The following is a 20,554-nucleotide window of genomic DNA, read 5'->3' as shown; positions in this document are numbered from 1 at the left end:
TTAAAAACCTCCTTTTGTCTTTTTTTTTTTTTAAAGGATGGACTTTTATTAAAAAAAAAAAGTCTTTCAAGGACTACAAATTACAAAGTAAAAGCAAATCACTACTATCAGTTATAATGCTCTTAAGGTTACTATATCTTTATTTCAAATTATATTGCATGTTTTTCCCTCAAGACGAACTTTTATTTTTTTATTTATTTTTTCTTTTATTATTCATATGTGCATACAAGGCTTGGTTCATTTCTCCCCCCTGCCCCCACCCCCTCCCTTACCACCCACTCCGCCCCCTCCCTCTCTCCCCCCTCAATACCCAGCAGAAGCTATTTTGCCCTTATTTCTAATTTTGTTGTAGAGAGAGTATAAGCAATAATAGGAAGGAACAAGGGTTTTTGCTGGTTGAGATAAGGATAGCTATACAGGGCATTGACTCACATTAATTTCCTGTGCGTGGGTGTTACCTTCTAGGTTAATTCTTCTTGAACTAACCTTTTCTCTAGTACCTGTTCCCCTTTTCCTATTGGGCTCAGTTGCTTTTAAGGTATCTGCTTTAGTTTCTCTGCGTTAAGGGCAACAAATGCTAGCTAGTTTTTTAGGTGTCTTACCTATCCTCACCCCTCCCTTGTGTGCTCTCGCTTTTATCATGTGCTCATAGTCCAATCCCATTGTTGTGTTTGCCCTTGATCTAATGTCCACATATGAGGGAGAACATACGATTTTTGGTCTTTTGGGCCAGGCTAACCTCACTCAGAATGATGTTCTCCAATTCCATCCATTTGCCAGCGAATGATAACATTTCGTTCTTCTTCATGGCTGCATAGAATTCCATTGTGTATAGATACCACATTTTCTTAATCCATTCGTCAGTGCTGGGGCATCTTGGCTGTTTCCATAACTTGGCTATTGTGAATAGTGCCGCAATAAACATGGGTGTGCAGGTGCCTCTGGAGTAACAGTCTTTTGGGTATATCCCCAAGAGTGGTATTGCTGGATCAAATGGTAGATCGATGTCTAGCTTTTTAAGTAGCCTCCAAATTTTTTTCCAGAGTGGTTGTACTAGTCTACATTCCCACCAACAGTGTGAGAGGGTTCCTTTTTCCCCACATCCTCGCCAACACCTGTTGTTGGTGGTGTTGCTGATGATGGCTATTCTAACAGGGGTGAGGTGGAATCTTAGCGTGGTTTTAATTTGCATCTCCTTTATTGCTAGCGATGGTGAGCATTTTTTCATGTGTTTTCTGGCCATTTGAATTTCTTCTTTTGAGAAAGTTCTGTTTAGTTCACTTGCCCATTTCTTTATTGGTTCATTAGTTTTGGGAGAATTTAGTTTTTTAAGTTCCCTATATATTCTGGTTATCAGTCCTTTGTCTGATGTATAGCTGGCAAATATTTTCTCCCACTCTGTGGGTGTTCTCTTCAGTTTAGAGACCATTTTTTTTTCTTTTGATGAACAGAAGCTTTTTAGCTTTATGAGGTCCCATTTATCTATGCTTTTAGTTGCTGTGCTGCTGGGGTTTCATTGAGAAAGTTCTTACCTATACCTACTAACTCCAGAGTATTTCCTACTCTTTCTTGTATCAACTTTAGAGTTTGGGGTCTAATATTAAGATCCTTGATCCATTTTGAGTTAATCTTGGTATAGGGTGATATACATGGATCTAGTTTCAGTTTTTTGCAGACTGCTAACCAGTTTTCCCAGCAGTTTTTGTTGAAGAGGCTGCTATTTCTCCATCATATATTTTTAGCTCCTTTGTCAAAGACAAGTTGGTTATAGTTGTGTAGCTTCATATCTGGGTCCTCTATTCTGTTCCACTGGTCTTCATGTCTGTTTTTGTGCCAGTACCATGCTGTTTTTATTGTTGTTGCTTTGTAATATAATTTGAAGTCAGGTATCGTGATACCTCCTGCATTGAAAAACAGATGAGAATTTAAATGGAACAGAATAAAAGACCCAGATGCAAACCCACTGAGCTATAGCCATTTTATTTTTGATAGAGGAAACCAAAACATTCAACAAATGGTGCTGGGAAAACTGCATATCCAACTGTAGAAGATTGAAACTCAAACCTATTCTCTCACTCTGTACTAGTATCAATTCAAAGTGGATCACAAATGTTAATGTAAGACCTGAAACTATGAAAGTACTATAGGATAGAGAAAACACTGGAACATTTAGGCATGGTAATAACCCTATGAATGGAACTTCAATAGCTCAGCAATTAAGAGAAAGGATTGACAAACGGGACTGCATTAAACTAAGAAGCTTCTTCACAGCAAAGGAAACAGTCACTAGACTGAAGAGATAGCCTATAGGATAGGAGAAAATCTTTACCAACTATACATCTGGCAAGGGATTAATAACTAGAATATACAGGAAACTCAAAAAACTAACCCCACAAAGAATCAACAACCCAATAAATAAATGGGCAAATGAATTGAATAGACAGTTCTCAAAAGCAGAAATACAAATAGTCAGTAAACACATGAAGAAATGTTCAACACTCTTGGCCATAAAGGAAATGCAAATCAAAACACTGAGACTCCACCTCACTTTAGTCAGAATGGCTACCATCAATAACACAAACAACAATCTCTGGTGGGAACATGGGACAAAGGAACCCTTATCCACTGTTGGTAGCAATGCAAATTAGGACAACAACTAAAAGTAGACCTACCATATGATCCAGTGTTACCATTCCTGGGCATAGACCTGAAGGAATATAAACCAGGATACAATAGAGACACTTGCACACCCATATTTGTTGCAGCATTATTCATAATAGCCAAGCTGTGGAAATAGCCCAGATGTCTACAACTGATAAATGGATTAAGAAATGTGGTATATATGCACGATGGAGTATTATTCAGCCATAAAGAAGAATTAAATTATGTTGTTTGCAGGTAAATGGATAGAATTGGAGAACATCATGTTAAGTGAGTCAAGCTCAGAAGAACAAAGGTCACGTTTTCTCTCATATGTAGGCACTAGACCTAAAAAATACATGTGTACATAAATGCACACACACACACACACACATATATATATATATATATATATATAGAGAGAGAGAGAGAGAGAGGACATTATTATAATAGTGGGTCTGTCTGAGAGGACAAGTGGAAGGTGGGAGAGGAAAAGAATGATAGAGTAAATAATAATGAATACATCTCATCTGTGTATTAAAATAGTATAATGAAACAGAAAACTGTTGAATAATGGGGAACAGGGTGACAGAAAAAGTCTAATAAAGGGGGCTAATCTGATTAAAGTATAATACGTACACATGTGAAATACCACAGCAAAACCCCTGTACACACACTAAAATAAAAAAAAAAAAGGGACACAAAGGTAAAACAGGTTTGGTGCTGGGATAGGTACGAGTGGGAGGGGACAGGGTAAATGGAAAGGGTGAAGCAAGGTGAATACAGTTGATGCATTTTGTATAAGTGTATGTAAATAAACACTGAACTGTGGGGGTGTAAGGTGGTGAGGGAGAATCCTGGAGGGGGTGAACCTCTCAACATACACTGTAAGCACATATGTAAATATCATAACACCCCATGTACAACTAATATATGCTAATAAAAATGTGAAAAGAAAGAGTGTTTGGGTTGACAGATTGAAGGTTTCAGTAGAGCTGAAAAACTAATGAGTGGGAGGGGAAGTGAGCAGTAAGTAGCTTACCCACACGCATACATGGCCTCTGTGGGTGCAATATGGTCCCTCGCCCTTTGCCTTTGGGCTTAGCCAGGTGACTTGCTTTGACCAAGGAAACATTAATAGACATGATTTGAACAAAAGCTTGAAAGCACTAGTCACCTAAGAGGAGACCAGCCTAGATCAGCCAATCCCCAGCCAACTTGGACACAAGTGAAGTGGTTTGTTATGAAGCAATGGCTGACCAAGGTAGGGCACTGGGAGGACTGAGCTAGAAAGATATGGTTGTCAAAGTCAAACGTAATGAGTAATCATGACACAGTTGTTCCTCAGGAGACAGGAACTCTATTTGTCATTTAGAGGAGAGAAACAAGCACTCAGGAGTAAAGCCACCTTCTCAAGTTTCCCCAGCCAGAGCTTCATGTTTACCAAGGTCTATTTTACTCTAAGGGTACTATAATATACTGCTTCTCACTCTTTTTATCCTCCTTAGAAATTTGGTTTGAAAACTCTTAGGATATATCTTAAAGTTGCATAATTAGACAGGAAGTTAAACCTAACTGGTAAAAATTAATTTCATAATTGCTGTCATTGAAATCCAATAAGAGGTCTTTAGAGAGCTGGGTTTGGTGGTGCACATCTATAACCCAGCTAATTGGGAGGCAGAGATAAGAGGATAGAAGTACGAGGCCAGTCCAGGTGAAAGCTTGAGACCCTATCAAACACAAACTAAAGCAAAAAGAGCTAGGGGCATGGTTCAAGTGGTAAAGCATTTGCCTAGCATGTGTGAGGACCTGAGTTCAATCCCCAGCACAACAACAAAAAAGTCTCTGAGGAGTATTGGATATTTACATGCTAGGAACATGCTACATCCATGTGGTTTTAAATATCAACTTATTTTTAGACTACAAAATATAATTTTTTTTTCATTTTTCTTTTATTATTCATATGTGCATACAAGGCTTGGTTCATTTCTCCCCCCTGCCCCCACCCCCTCCCTTACCACCCACTCCGCCCCCTCCCTCTCCCCCCCCAATACCCAGCAGAAACTATTTTGCTCTTATTTCTAATTTTGTTGTAGAGAGAGTATAAGCAATAATAGGAAGGAACAAGGGTTTTTGCTGGTTGAGATAAGGATAGCTATACAGAGCATTGACTCACATTGATTTCCTGTGCGTGGGTGTTACCTTCTAGGTTAATTCTTTTTGATCTAAACTATCTCATGAACTCTACATCTTTGTGTACTCAAATAACCTCCCTCCCAATCGTCAAGTACATTAATTTTTATGAGTTTATCTTACAGATCTAACACAACAGACAGTAAAGTCACTGTTTTGACAGCATTTGCCATTGAGTGCAAATGCATAAATTCTTACTTTCTTCCTTCTCTTTTTGTGGTACTGTGGCTTGAACTCCACCAGCCTTGAGCCACTCCACCAGCCCTTTTTTGTGAAGGGTTTTTTTTGAGATATGGTCTTGAGAACTATTTGCCGGGGCTGGCTTTGAACTAAGGTCTTCCTGATCTCTGCCTCCTGAGTAGATAGGATTATAGATGTGAGCCACCAGTGCCCAGCTACAAATTTACTTTCTTTGTCTACAAACAGAACAGCTCGAAAGCGCTCAAATGCAGGAGGAATCAGGCAGGAGAGTGTGACAGGATGTCAAGAAACTGGCGATAAAAGAGCAAGAGTTTGTATCTAGTGGCCTCATGACTTTGTGAAGTCCACATCTCAGGAAATTCCAGAGAGCGGGCACAGACTGGTTTTTTCTTTATTTGTTTTGCAGTGCTTTGTGCATCTAAGCAAGTGCCTTACCACTGAGCTATATCCCCGGCCTTTTTTTTTTTTTTTTTTGGAGGCAGGGTCTTGCTAGGTAGCTCAGGCTAGCCTTGAATTTTTGATCCTCCAGTCTCTGCCTCCTGGGTGCTGAGATTAGTGGTGTGCACACAAAGTGGTTTTGAAAATGAAGGGAATGAGGATTTTCAAGAAAAATGAGTTTTCATTTCGTATTCAAAATTCACGTTTGAAGTCTTCCATGTGATTTGAAAGCATAATAGGCTGAGTTAAAAAAAAAACAGAAAATAACTAATAGTTCTGAAGGTATTTATTTATTTATTTTGCAGTACTGAGATTTTAACTCAGGGCCTACACATTGAGTCACTCCACCAGCCCTATTTTTTTGTGATGCTTTTTTACAAGATAGGGTCTCACGAACTATTCACCTGGGCTGGCTTAGAACCATGATCTTCCTGATCTCAGCCTTCTGAAAAGCTAGGATTACAGATGTGAGCCACCAGTACCTGGCTCTGAAGGTTTATTTTAAAAACTCACAAGAAGTAAGCGAGCTAATGAACAAAAGATCTAAGTAATCATCAGTCAAGCCGTTTGCTGTTTTCTAAGTTTCCTATAAGTTTCTAAGTTTCAAAAGTTTAAGCAAACAGCACAGTGTCTTCATGATATTGTCCTTCCATTCTTCAAGGTAAACAATGGATGCTCCTCAAATTATCTGGTAGCACATTCCAAGTTATATATGGGGTCAAAAGAAATCAAACACCATTCTAATTCTTACATATAGATTATTTTATTGTAAAAATGTAAGCAATTACAAATCAACCCACTGTAAAATCAATGCTGTGTTAACATAAACATAATTTCAAGTGAGAGAAAATGAAGCTGACCAACAAACATCAGGGAATAAACACCAAACTATGATGGTGCTGAAGTTATTCTCAGAAGACACTGATGCACTGAGTGTGTTTTTCCTATAAGGATCTTAGAAAAATAAAAATTTCCAGTTGAGTCATTTTTATCTTTTCTTCTTGTATAATTCAGTCATATTTTTATAAAATAGGCCATAGAGGTGACATGTAAACATACTAATCTCACCAAGATTTTTTCTAGTCCGATAAAGTCATATTTCTGACTAGAAACTTTCCTTTTAAATGTAGTTTAAATGAATAATCCAACCAACTGTCAAAGGCAAATGCATGTTTCTATTAAAAGATTGTTAAGCCCTAACCTTCATTTTCCTCTAGGGAGAGAAAGAACATTATAAAAGCCATTGCTACATCATTTGCTATAGGAATCTGGATTACCATTTTAAAGAGATTAGCTTGCATTTGTGCATCAAGCACAGGAGAATCTTCCATGCAGGCACGAGTGATTCACAGGTGTGAGCATTTATGCCTTGTTTCACAGCCCGGGCTCAGCAAGGAATGGGCCGCCAGCCTCACAGGTTGGCTTTCTCCTTTGCAGCCAGGTGAGAGCCTGCCTGCTCATAGGTGTGGATTGCGTTCTGTTTTAAAACAAAAGCAGCAGGTTAATGAACTCAAAGCAAGCAGCAACTTGCTATTTCTCTCTGCTTCTTTTTTTTTTCTTTTCTTTTTGCAGTACTGGGGCCTGAACTATTCTACCTCCCCTTTTTTTTGCATGTTGGATATTTTTGAGATAGGGTATTGCAAACTATTTGCCAAGGCTGGCTTCTAACTGTGATGCTTCTGATCTCTGCCTCCTGAGTAACTAGGATTATAGGAATGAGCCACCAGCACCTTGCTCTCTTTACTTTAACTTGTGCCCAAATAAAAATAATTCAGAAATCATTCACTGTAAACTGTTTTTTATTGTCCAGAGCTAAAGTAAAGAGTATATATTTCGTAGGAAAGTTCCTTATATCTCAAAAGAGCTTCTCAACAGCTGCTTGAGAGATCTCTTGGTTGTGGGTAGTGGTCCCTGAAAATAATAATGCCACCTGGAAACCAAACTCTGTCTGCTTTAAGCCAGCCCACACATCCCCTGCCACAGCCAAGCTGGACTGGGCTCACCTTTGGCTTCTCAGCATTGTATTTATCCAAGAGAGCCTGGATTTGGGCCCCGTAGTCAGGGTGGACATCACTGAAATTCTTCACCTAGAACCAAAGAAAAACAGACATAAGCATTCCCTAATGCTCCACTATGCCATTCCCCAGTGTCTCTCTCTGTCCCACTGTGTGTACTCACAAGAGGAGGAAGGATGTCTCAGAAGGAGCACCACACAGTATTTAACAAGATCTTAGAGTAAGACTTGGGGATCCAGAGAAAACTGCCATAGCTGGTGAGTAACCTTGGGTAAGTTGCTTTTCTCATCTTCAGTGTCCCCTTCCCTAAATGATCAAGGTAAGTGTGTCTACATGGTATCATAGGAAAAAATCAAATATTTGGTCTTTGTCTCACACTCCTGGCACACAGCTCTCGAAAACCATTGGAATTTACTGTCATCTGTGTGCTACTAAGGTGACTCATGGAGGCCTATAGAGATTCAGGATGGAGCTGGTGCTAGAAAGACCAGGTATGTGATTCTGGCCCCTTCCCTGGACCCCCACGGGGGGAGAGGGGCTGAAGATTGTGTTCAATCACCATGGTCAATGATTTAGTCAGCCATTCCTTAATGAGACCTCCTTAAAAACTCCTAAATGACAGACACCAGAGAGCTTCTGGTGGGAGAATGCATAGAGGTGCTGGGAGGTGACACACCAGAGGACACAGAAACTCCAAGCCTTTGTTGCACACTTTGCCTTACACATCTCTTCCATTCTGCTGGTCCTGAGTTGTATCCTTTATAATGAATGGGTAGTCCTAACTAAAGCGCTTCCCTGAGTTCTATGACTCATCCTAGCAAATTATCAAACCCCAGAACTTGCGGAAGTACAGGTAGCCAAAGTACTTCATCTGCCATCCAAAGTGGGAAAGTGGGAACAGTCTTGTAGGGCTGGCCCCTAAGTCAGTGAGTTCTAACACTAACTCCAGGGATTATTGTCAGAATTGAATTGAATTGTGGGATACCCAGTTACCGTCAGAGAATTAGAGGACTGCTGGTCACTGGAGGGAAAAACCACACATAGAATATTGAGAAAAATGCCCATGAGATGAGTTGTATTTACTACATATAAAGAGGGACCTCAGAGTATCTTCTTAAAACTTTATAGTAAATAATATGAAGAAATGGGCCAGGCATTTTCAGAATTTAAAGTGAAGGATACAAAGACACAGGTACCAGCTGGGCAACTGCACATACTTCAGGCAGGAGGAGGTGGGGCACCACCAACCCATATGAAGCCTTAGTTTCAGCATATGTCAGAGATGACTGCCATGAATGTGAGTCCAGTCCTGCTACTTACAAGCTGTCTTGCCCATTCTTATCATAACTTGAGACAAAACCTGCCCTGCCTATCTTGCAGAGCCTCAGTCTCTCTGCAGGTTCATGACGCAGGCCCTTGAACACATCCCAGACAGCTGACATAGAAGTAATCAAGGCACAAAGAAATAGCTGAATCCCTAGACTTACAAAAAGCATGTGCCTGTGGCAGGCCAGGAAACCAGAGGTCAGAGGGGTTCATGTACTCAGTGAGCACCTGTCAGAAATACCCTAGCCCCTTAGCTCAAAAGTTCACCCTGCTTTTGAAAGCAGCTTAATTCTCACCCACGCAAAAACAGGCAAGCTTCTACTTTGTGCCTGAAAGAGGGTCAAGATGTCATGATACTAAGCCTTTAAACAGCTTCAAATCACAAAACTGTCTTCTATAAATATGTATTTTTTATCATCTAAACCTCAAGCACAACTGTGGTAGAGTCACATTTTGCTATCAGACACCGACCGTTTTGCATAGAACTTGGCTGCAGTTGAATTAGACAACATAGGAGAGAATTTATCCTGAACTCAACTAAATTATCACACATCGGATGAATGGCTAAGAATCATCAGACATGTCACACCAGACAAAACACAGAACAAAAGCAATCAGAGGTTGATTGGGGATTTTAATCGATACTTCCAAAGTTCTCCCACACCGCTGTACTACCTCCTTGAGCCAGCAGATGTCACCCTTCAGCTTATAAAGATTGACTCACCGCTTTCTTCTGGATGAAAAGTTGTGCGTCTTTCAGATGGCCAGCAATGTTCTCACACAGGCGTTTCCTCTCCTCTTCATTCAGCACACTTGTATAGAATGTCCGCACCTGCTCAGCCACACGGGAGAGCAAAGAATCAAACAGCCAGTTTAGCTGGGCACTGGTGGCTCACGCCTGTAATCCTAGCTACTGGAGAGGCTGAGAGCAGGAGGCTCACAGTTTGAGTCCAGTCCAGGCAAATAGTTTGCCAGCCAGCCCCTATCTTGAAAATACCCAACACACACAAACACACACACACATACACACACACACACACACACACACACACAGGCTGGAAGAGTGGCTCAAGTGGTAGAGCACCTGCCTATCAAGGTGAAGCCCTGAGTTCAAACCCCAGTATCATCAAAAAAACAGAAAGCCAGTTTATCACAAGCAAAACTCACCAAATGCCAGTTTTGAAATGTTTAATTTAAGAATAATATAAAATTATAATTTAAACTTTCCTTTGTGTTGTTCTTACTTTGATTTGCATTCATTTGTTGATAGTACTCCTCACTACTTTTCATATTTTTTTTTGTAATCACTGCTTATAAATCTCTTAAATACCAAGCCTACAATTAAAAGCCACAGCACATTCTTAATACTGACAAGTCCAGAGGGTGCAAGCTGTCTTTTGGTGTAAACTTGGCAGAATGCAACCTTTGGTCAATTTACTCAGAACCATGGAGAATTAAAAAAAAAAAACTGATTCATTTATATGCCTTTATATCTGTAATTTTTGAGAAGCCAAGATTTCTTGGGCAAGATGTTATTAACTATGATATTTTGCATGATCATTGGGGTTACCTTTAAAATGAGTACAATAGATTAAAATGAAAAATAATAACTTAGTGCCATGTATATGAATCCAGTACCTCTGCTCAGTTCTGGAATCAACCATTTTTAGGCTCTAGCTATGGTTTTATTCTAACATTTTGTTCATTCATTCACCAAATATTTATTGAGCACCTGTAATATGCCAGACTTTGCTATATGAATGATTCCATTAATGTTTATAAAGTCTAATAATGCCCACTTATTCAAATGATAAAATTAACAAAATATTGATATGCATAATTTTTCTAAGTTACCAAATATCAGACTATACTTAAATTTTATTTAAAATTTTGCATCAAAGTTTAAGTTTGATACCAAAATTTAAAAATCCGTCTTTCCATATTAACACAATCCAAAGTACTCCACCTTGGAGACTTCCTCAGATCTAGCTCCAATTCACTAATTCCCTCCTAGCTGTACTTGACATATTGTGTAAGCATCCCCTGCATCTTTCATCTGTTCAACTTTTATTTCAAAAACTGTATTTTTTTGTTTCTAGAAATTTCTATTTGGTGGTTTTCCAACTCTGCCTTTTTTTTTTCTTTCTCACATCCTGATACTCATTTTTGTATCTCCTTGAATCTGTATACATACTTATTTTTAAGCCACTTTCAGATTATCCTGTATATCATTCATCCATCAGGACTTTAGATGTCTTTGCATGTATTATGATTTTTTCCCTGTGACACATCTTCAACAGGAATTACTTTAGGCATTAGTACAAAATGTACCCTATTTGTGAAGATGTTGATGATTATTTCATCAACTCTGCAAAGGTCTAAAAGGATTCTCTGATGTACTTGTTTCTCAGTTCAGGGCTTCTAGACGGCTTGAAGTGGGACAGAATGCAGAGACTTCACTTGAGCATAGCAGGGTGGGGAAGGACTCCCAGTTTCTCAGTATTGATTGTCTCCATCTAGAGTTCACACACTTCCAAGCTGCATTCTCATCTGGTGGTAGTTTCTCCAACAGGGTGCTCTTTCCTGGTCCTCACCTTAGACCAAGAAACCAGTTCTAGCTCTCTGCAACACATGAATCCTGCAGCCTCAACTCAACCCTTGGAGACACAAATCTTCACAAGGGACAAATCAGTTCACATTACCGCCATGGGACAAATACCTCCAATATTCACTCATTACTGTGACTCTTATTTTCATCTCTGGGACTTGAAAATAGTGTAGTTTTTAGCTGAGCAACATTTTTTTCAAAATGTTTAATCTATAGGTTGATGTGTAAGAAAGAAAAGAAAGGCCACGTGGCCTATGTCACTTCAATTTACCATCCTCGACTAAAAGGGATTTGTTACTGCATTTCCAGTGGTGCACTGCAGCCAGCTTGTCATAAAAATGATGGTCAAATTTTCAGGAATTTTGTAAGCAAGTTACCACCCCTATTTTTTTTTTGCGTGAACTGGGTTACAATCCATAGCCTTGTGCATGCTCCGCAAGCACTCTACCACTGAGCTGCATCCCCAGCCCTTTGTAACAATTAAATTATGTATGCTTACAATTAAGTTACAGCACAAACAAAAATAAATACCTTCTACTGAGTACATTCCACCTATTTGAAGTTATTTATATCTACCATGCTCTTAGGTGGAAATACCACAGAACAGGGATATTGAGCATCACTTCTCAATGCCACAGGCTCCAAAATATCATGTTGGGACCTTAAAATTTGCACTGGGGAATAGTCCCACATGAGAAATGATAAGCACTGCAAACCAGAGCCTTCTCCCCCAGAGACACAACTATTAGATACATATGAACATGACAACCTAAAATATTTGCTCTTCTAGACATTCGGTCAATTTATGGTTTTAAGAAGTGGAAAAAAAAAAAGGTACCATGCATATACAAAGATAAACAGCATGTGGCCTAAGAAGACATCATGAATAGTCTGAACAGTTGTCCTTAGGACCTGTTCCTGGCTTTAGCACTCACTACTGTTCAGGGAAAGGCAGACTGGGCTCTGAAGAACTCACACTGGAGGACTCCACAGTGATCTGACCTACTTATTCTAACGCATGGCTAAGGACCCATCTCTCCACAGCTCAGTTGCTCGCTGCAGGAAGGCATGGACTCCATCAACATGACAGCTGTTCTAGCTGGCTGACCAACTAAGGATTCTGAGCCACTTTGTCAGCTCTATACTGTAGTCCATTAATGGCAGGACCAAATTCCATTTTTTAAAAAAGTGACTCTTTTTACTAATCAATACAAAGTAAGAGGGTTTCCCTTTAATAGGCTTTTTAAGTGTAACATGCCTACAGTAAAGGGCAATACTCACAAGTGTGAAGTTAATGATATTTCAGTGAACACAACTGTGTAACAACCACTCAGATCAAGATAGAACAATACTCACATCTCACAAATCCCCCCACCATGGCCCCTCCCAGGCACTATCCCCTTTTTCTCCTCAGAGACAATGTTTTGGATTTCTAATATCATAAATGCATTTTGGCTCTTTTTGATATTTACATATACAGACTCAGACAGTTTACAATCTTTTTGTCTAGGCTTTTTTGCTGTATGTCATGTCTGTAAGATTCACCTGCTTTATTGCTTATTGCATCAGTTCACTAATTTCCACTGCTACTCATTGTAAGAATGTACTACTGTTTATTTACCCATTCTTCTGTTAATGATCATTTGGGTAATGTCAATAGTTTTGTCGTGTCTTCTGGTAGTCATATGTACCCAATTTGATTGGGTATCAATGAAGAGTGTACTTGCTTGATCAGAAGGCTCACATATGCTCAGTTTTAATTTTCCAAAATGGCTGAACCAGTAATGTACTCACGTGACAGTCAGAGCTGTTCCTTGACATCCCAAAAGATTGGGATGGCCAATCTTTTCAAGTCTAGCCATTCTAATATGCAGGTTCTAATATGTAGTTGTTCCTTTGTGGGGTTTTTTTTTTTTTTTTTTTTTTGCATATCACTGGTGACAAGCATTTTTCAGTCATTTAGCTATCTATCACTTTGGTGAAGGTTCTCTTTAAATCTGTGGCCCATTTTCCTATTCAGCAGTCTCTTTCCATATTGCTCTGTAGGAGTTCTTCACATTCTACACATGAATCGCTGTTAGAAGAATTGCAAATATACTCTCCCACGCTGTGACTTTCCTTTTCAATCTCTAAATGGTGTCTCATGAATAGTGCTTTTGTTTTCTGTCTTCAGGAGCTGAACTTGACATTTACTGCTCAACTTACAAATCACTAATCCCCTCTTCAGAGCTGTGCTAACTCCTTTTAGACTGATCCACTACAGTTTTATTTTCATTTATTGTACTTTCTAGCTCAGAATATGCATTCACCTTCTTTTGTTAATAGACTAAAGTTCTCTTATTAAGTTCTCCAAGTTGTCATCTTTCTTTTTTTCCCCTTTTTTCTTTTTTTTTTAACCATCCTGGGGTTTGAACCCATGGTCTTGTGCTCCTAGGCAAGTGCTCTGCCACTTAGGCCATACCCCCATCCCTTTTTGCTTTAGATTGTTTTTCAGATAGGGTTTCCCATTTTTTGTCCAGGGCTAGCCTTAGACCATGATCTTCCTACCTATGCCTCTGCCTAGCTCAAATTACAGATCTGAGACGGGGTGCCACTAAAATTTTGCCAGGGCTGGCCTCAAACTGTAATCCTTCTCATCTCCCCTGTCTCAAGACAGCTGGGATTGTAGGTGTGAGCCATTGTGCTTTGGCCTCATCTCTTTTCTTGAATACAACAATTGCAGTTATTTTAAAACCTGAATCTGACAGTTCCAATATCTGTAGTGGGTTTGTTTCTACTGTCAAGTTTATTTTTTTTCTTATCTTGAATCATAAGGTCATATGTATTAGGTGTGCCTGATAATTTAGTACTAAATGCTGTAAATTTGCCTATGAAAAAGTCTAAAGATCATTTGAGGTTCTACTTTCTACCAAAGATTTATTTGCTTCTGGCAGGTAGTTAGGATGGAGAGAGATCACTTATGGTATTATGATATATATATTTTTGGTTTTCATCCAGTTTTTTTCTGACTCATAGCTCCCTCCTCAAGGCAGGCCTTAAAAACTAGAATTTCTCTTCCTCAAGACAGGTCATCATTGCCTTTTCTGTCTTGTATCTGGCCATAAAGAAATTCTCTGTCTGATCTACCTTTGTCTGACAGTAAGTCATAACACCCTCCTTATCCCACAGAGGTCATGCCCCCACCTTAGAATGCTGCACAGACTGGGCTTACTGGGTTTCCCCTCCTGTCTATTTGCGTTAGATAAGCAATGAAGTCCCAATCTAAAAAACAAAACAAAAAAAAGAGCCTGGTTTGGAGACCTTCCAGATAGTTGAACACACAGAGATTCTTGGAGTGTGGGGCTCCTGGAGTAGACATGGAAGCTCGTGCCCCTTCTCCCATACCTGGTGCTAGGCAGTGGTTCATCAGCACTCTTTGTATTAAACTTTATAAGAAACTAAGAAACATGTCTCCCTGAATTCTTAAGCAAATTAACAGAAGCAAACCTGAGGAGGGGGTTCAGTCAGAAGCACAGATAAAACAACCTGGGGCTTGTTGCTGGCATCAGAAGTGGGGGTGTCTTGGGCACTAAGCCTTCCTGTGGGATCTACACTATCTCCATCCAGGCACACAGTGCCAGACTGAGGTAGATTAGAGGACTCCTGGCTGGTGTCCAGAGCAGAGAGGACTGCTGGTTTGCTGGTGGAGAGAAATCACCTTGTGAGGCCTCAGCAGTCTGTGTGTTGATTGTGGGGGTGTGAGAGCAGAGGGAAAAAAAGCTTGGGTTTTGCCAACACATCATCTTAATCCTGTCTGAGATGGAGGTGACGCAAAGCAGTGTTTCAGCCCTCATGAGGGCAAGTTGATTTGGGCTCTGATCTTCTTCCTTAGCGTGGCCCTTCAGAGACCCCAGCTGAAGGCTGGGGAGGTTAACTAGAGGCTCCCCTCTTCAGCACATCCTCTACTCCCAGTTTTGTCCTCCAGCCCATGAAACCACTATAGGCTGTGCTCAGAATCTTGAAAAATTCTTACACAATAATAAATGCCTTCAAGGGAGGACAATGACTGTCAGGCTGGCCTGGGCATAAAGTGAGACCATATCTCAAAATTAACCAATGCAAAATGGGCTGGTAGCATGCCTCAAGTGATATGAATGCACCTGCCTAGCAACTGCAAAGCCAAGTTCAAACCCTAGTACTGCAAAAAAAAAAAAAAAAAAAAAATTATTGAGAGAATAGTAAAAGGAGGAAAGAGGAAAGAAAAGAAAAGAAGTACTTGAAGAAAGAAGCAATAAAGGAGAATCAGGCCATGGGCAGGGCAAAAACACAGTGATGGTACAATGGAAGCCATGAAGCAGAGAGCAGAAAAATGGGAGGCCACAATAGGAACAAGGAATAAGCAGTGAAAAGCAGAAGCAGACAGCTGGAGAAAGCTGAGTCATATGCATGGTGAACCCTACAGTGGGACGGTGACAATCTCACTGCTGAGGCTCCTACAGCTATTTTAGTTGTTGTTGTTGTTTCATATTTTATCATACAAGGATTGAACGCAAGGCCTACATGCTAGGCAAGCACCACTGAGCGACATCCCCAACCCTCTACAGCTATTTTGGATCTCCACGGTCATACTGGAATCTATGCTGTCCTGCCAGACGCTTAGATTTGGCAGAGGTTATGCGGTACTTAGATCATTTTTCCCCAACAGCCCCCGACTGTACCCCTTCCATAAAAGTTAGGGGAACTGAGCTGAGTCTCCAGATCTTGAATGGAAAAAACATGATAACACAGCTCTTTGACTCTATCCAATAAAGGTCTGGATTTACTATCAGAGATAAGTCTTTCCTGAACTCAAGACACATCAGACACTTTAAGAGGGGGAAATCTGCATGAACAAGGAGCATTAGCAAGTGACCTCCACAGCAGACAAGGAAGCCATTACCTGAGTGACATTATCCTCGTTGGCACTATTGAAGCGCTTCACTTCTGAAGAGCAATGGCTGCCGTGCTCCAGGGCCGAGCGCTGCTCTTGGGGAGCACTGAAGCTGTTGGGGTAGTAGTTTGGAGCACCACCTTTAAAGGAAACCACAGATTAACTTAGGAAGAAGAAAAATTAAGCAAGTCTGCAACCCATCGGTGTAGGAAGACATAAATTCAAGTGTAAGCTAACACATAAACACCCCCACACAGGCATATTCACACCACACGTGTAAATTTTCACTTCGGAGATTTAGCCACAGTCAGGGCTAAGAGCCTTGGAGAATGCCGCTCACATGGGCTGCCTCACCGAGTCTGCACAGAGACATCTCAAAGGTCGCTCAACACTTCAATGGTTCTCAGCTATAAAGTCTCCTGACATCCACACAAGGAGGAATTTTTAAAGATTTGATCTGGCCACTACTGAGATCAGATCCGAAGATACATTTCAAATTTGAGAGTTTCATTTGGACTTGGGATCCATTCAAACACTGAATCACAGAACTGTTGGGAGCAACCTGAGAACTCCATTTAAACCAAGTTTGGAGTTCCAAGATACTCACTGACTGCTGCCAGATCACCCAGGAGTTAGTGGTAGGTGGGGGATTAGAGCTTATAGTTTTTATCTCTTCCTCCACAGTATACATGGAACTCTGCTGCACTATTATTCCTTGTAAGATTTTAAGATTCTAAAGAAGCTGGATTCCTGTGACTCACACCTAGAATCCTAGCTACTTGGGAGGCTATCAGCAGGATTGCGGTTCAAAGCCAGTTCAGGCAAATAGTTCTCAAGACCCTACCTCGAAAAAACCCATCACAAAAGGTTAGATCAAAAAGAATTAACCTAGAAGGTAACACACATGCACAGGAAATTAATGTGAGTCAACTCCCTGTGTAGCTATCCTTATCTCAACCAGCAAAAACCCTTGTTCCTTCCTATTATTGCTTATACTCTCTCTTCAAAAAAATTAGAGATAAGGGCAAAATAGTTTCTGCCGGGTATCGAGGGGGTGGTGGAGAGGGAGGGGGCAAGGTGGGTGGTAAGGGAGGGGGTGGGGGCAGAAATGACCCAAGCATTGTATGCACATATGAATAATAAAAAAATTTTAAAAAGAAAAAACCTATCAAAAGAAGAGGGCTGGTGGAGTGGCTCAAGGAATAGGCCCTGGGCTGGGATGTAGCTCAGTGGTACAGCGCTTGCTAGCATGTGCGAGGCCCTGGGTTCGATCCCGGCACCAAAAAAGAAAAAACAAACAACAAAAAAAAAGGAATAGGCCCCAAGTTCAAGCACCAGTACTAAAAAAGAAAAAAAGAAGAAAACAGTCTGCAAGCAAAGTGGCTCAAGCCTGTAATCCCAGCTATTCAGGAAGTGGAGACTGGAAGGATCATTGTTGGAGTCCAGCCTGGGCAAAAAGTTAACAAGACCCCATCTCAACCAATAAAACACTGAATGTGGCAGCATACTCCTACATTCTAGCCATTCAACCTACATGGGAGGCATAGGTTGAAGAATCACCAACTAGGCTGGCCTAGGCAAAAACTCAAGACACTATTCAAAAAATAAATATCTAAAGCAAAAATGGCTGGAGGCAGGGCTCAAGTGGTAGAGAGCTCACCTAGCAAGCATGAGACCCAGCCAAAAAGAAAGAAATTTGACAAATGTGCTCTAAGAAGTAAAACTTCAGTGGAGTCTCATCTAACCACTTGATTACATAAGTTCAACTACATTCACACAGGAAAAACAGAGGGGTGAGAATCTCTTTATTTCCTCTGCTTCCCCTTCTCCCCTCCCACTGCTCCTCCATGGCCTTAACAGACCTGAAAAAGAAGCAAAGACAGGAAACCCTTGGCCTTTGCATTTCCAAGAGTCTAAGTCCTGGTGTTTTAAGAGTGGTTTCAGAAAGTGCACATTTGGTAACTTAAATTGGATACACTCTACTGTAATCAGAGTGCAAGACCTTTCTGCCTGACTTCAACCATAGGAGGAACAGCAAGTAAAATCTGAGGTGGGAATTCTCAATAAAGTCTATAAAATAGACAGGATGGGAAGAATCCTCAGGAAGTTTAAACCTCAATGCTGAACAAAAAATCCTTGGATGCTGGCAGCACCTGTGGAGCACCAGTCACAGTCAGCATCACACCCCATCTGCTCTCCATGCCCTCAGCCCTTACAGGAGAGCCCAGTGTCTCCAGGCCTACCCTGATTGTCGTTCATGCACATGGGGCCGTCACGCTGGTAGTTGGCCACTCGAGCACGGTAGGGACAGTTCACAGGTATCTGGAGATAGTTAGGTCCCAGGCGATGGCGGTGAGTGTCAGGATAGGCGAAGAGGCGGCCCTACAGCAACAAGCACAGCTGACACTGAGTGGGGACAGTTATACATGAAAGAGGATGTGGGCTATAAAAGTCATTCTAAAATTTAAAGTACATGGTTCCCACAAAACCATGCCTGGCCCCCTCTAAAGAACCAGTCTCCTCTTCCCATAACTGAACTATCAGTCATCCACACAGGTGGCCCACCATAAACTTCACATCTACTCTAGCTTTTGCCCCCAAACAACAATAGTATCCTGTCTTTTTACTTTTCCATTCTGAAGGAAGTATTAAATTATAAAATAGATTTGCTGGAATCTAGACAGAATCCTGAATTAATTCTACACCTCCCATCTCCCACTCTAGAGGAAGGAATGGAGCATTTGCCTTTTAAACAATGGCTCATTTCTACAAAACCAACTGCATGGAAATTCTTCAAAGAAGCACCTCTCATCCTATATTCTGAATCATACTTGGAGCTCTGAGACTTCCTAGATGTAAACAAAGTATTACACAAACAAAGGCATGGCTAGAAATCCTGGACCTAATGTCAGAGGTGATGGATCCAAGATTAACTGATGTTACATATTAACCAAGGCAGGATGATAAGCATTTTGAAATCTCTTTCAGCTAAAAGCTCCATGATTAACTCTGCATTAGTTTAACATCCAATTATTGAAATAGTCTCATGCATCAACGTTCTATTCTACAATTTTTCTTCCTTGATTTTATCATTGGTTTTGAATCTTAAAAGGTATTCTTAAGACAAAATAAAAACCAAGTTCAATTGGCAATTTAAGCAATTATATTGTACCAAATCAATCACATCAATATGCCTAATCTGAGCCCTGTTCTGTCAATAACTTCCTCTCAGCTGAATGACTTTACCTCTCATAGTCATTTCAAATAGTCTAAGGGAACATTTGATGGCTGGTCCTGCAGCCACTACTCAACTCCAGCTATGGTTATGAAACTTTTTGCCTCAAGAAGTTGTGTTCCAACTTGATCGACAGGATAGAAGGTGCAATTGAGCCACCAGCTGTTCCTGGATGTTGCCTCAATTGTGTTATTCAGTTCTATCTCCCCTACTCCTCTCCCATGTTTCTTGGGCAACCCTACCCCATCTATGTGTGGAGATTCACAAGAATGTGAAATGGGCACAATGAGGTTATACCCTGACACCAGCTTGAATGTAGGCCTCACTCAAGGCCCCTTCCCTTGCTGGGTCTAGGGGAGAAAACAGAACAAGACTTTCCCACTCAGGCAATTGGCCCAACATCTTCCATAACTGCAAACTGTAGAGTACAGGAGTAAAGACAGGCTGCACCTGCACTGTCGGGCACTCAGAGGATGGATGGTCCTTCTGTGACTTGTGTTATACTATTTTATCCCTTTCATGGTGATCTGGCTATCCTTAAAATCTATTCATACGACCTTGTTGAAAAGTAAATGAGAACACTCTCCAATTGCCATGGCCCATGCTCGGCACTTGTTAGATGTCTCAGGAATAACTTCAGCCCCCTACCCCACCCCAGCTTGCTCTCATTGTCAGTCCCTTCTCCAACAATACTATCTACATATTCCTGCCAAAGAATCTTTATAAGACCTTCCTCAAGATTATACTCCCTATGTACTCAAAAAGCTTTCAACAATGAGCTGGGAAGTTATAAGAAAAACTAGGCTAGGAATGATAGACAACTAGAAATCTATGAAAGCTCTTTCAAGTACTTTATTTATTTACTTATTTATTTTTGGTGGTTCTGGGGTTTGAACTTAGGGCCTCACACTTGCTAGGCAGGCGCTCTACCACTTGAGCCACTATATCAGCTCTTTTTGTGTTGGGTATTTTCAAGATAGGGTCTCCTG

At 40.7% G+C, this 20,554-nt stretch overlaps 1 protein-coding gene across 1 annotated transcript in view; it reads right to left on the bottom strand.

Moving 5' to 3' along the window:
* Window positions 1-6,210: 6,210 nt before the first annotated feature.
* The window catches only part of Cat (catalase), a 34,717-nt gene continuing 20,373 nt past the window's right edge, over window positions 6,211-20,554 (bottom strand). Inside the window, exons 9-13 of the mRNA XM_020182796.2 lie at window positions 18,574-18,712; window positions 16,340-16,470; window positions 9,538-9,645; window positions 7,476-7,559; window positions 6,211-6,949 (exon numbers count right to left, since the gene is read on the bottom strand). Of these exons, the coding sequence (XP_020038385.2) occupies window positions 6,884-6,949; window positions 7,476-7,559; window positions 9,538-9,645; window positions 16,340-16,470; window positions 18,574-18,712 (528 nt within the window). The 3' untranslated portion in view covers window positions 6,211-6,883. The remainder of the gene's footprint in view (window positions 6,950-7,475; window positions 7,560-9,537; window positions 9,646-16,339; window positions 16,471-18,573; window positions 18,713-20,554) is intronic.

The sequence above is a fragment of the Castor canadensis genome, chromosome 1 (assembly GCF_047511655.1).
Source record: "Castor canadensis chromosome 1, mCasCan1.hap1v2, whole genome shotgun sequence".
Taxonomy (NCBI): Eukaryota; Metazoa; Chordata; class Mammalia; order Rodentia; family Castoridae; genus Castor; species Castor canadensis.
Note: the sequence above shows the minus strand (reverse complement) of the source record. Positions and strands in the feature narration are given on the sequence as shown.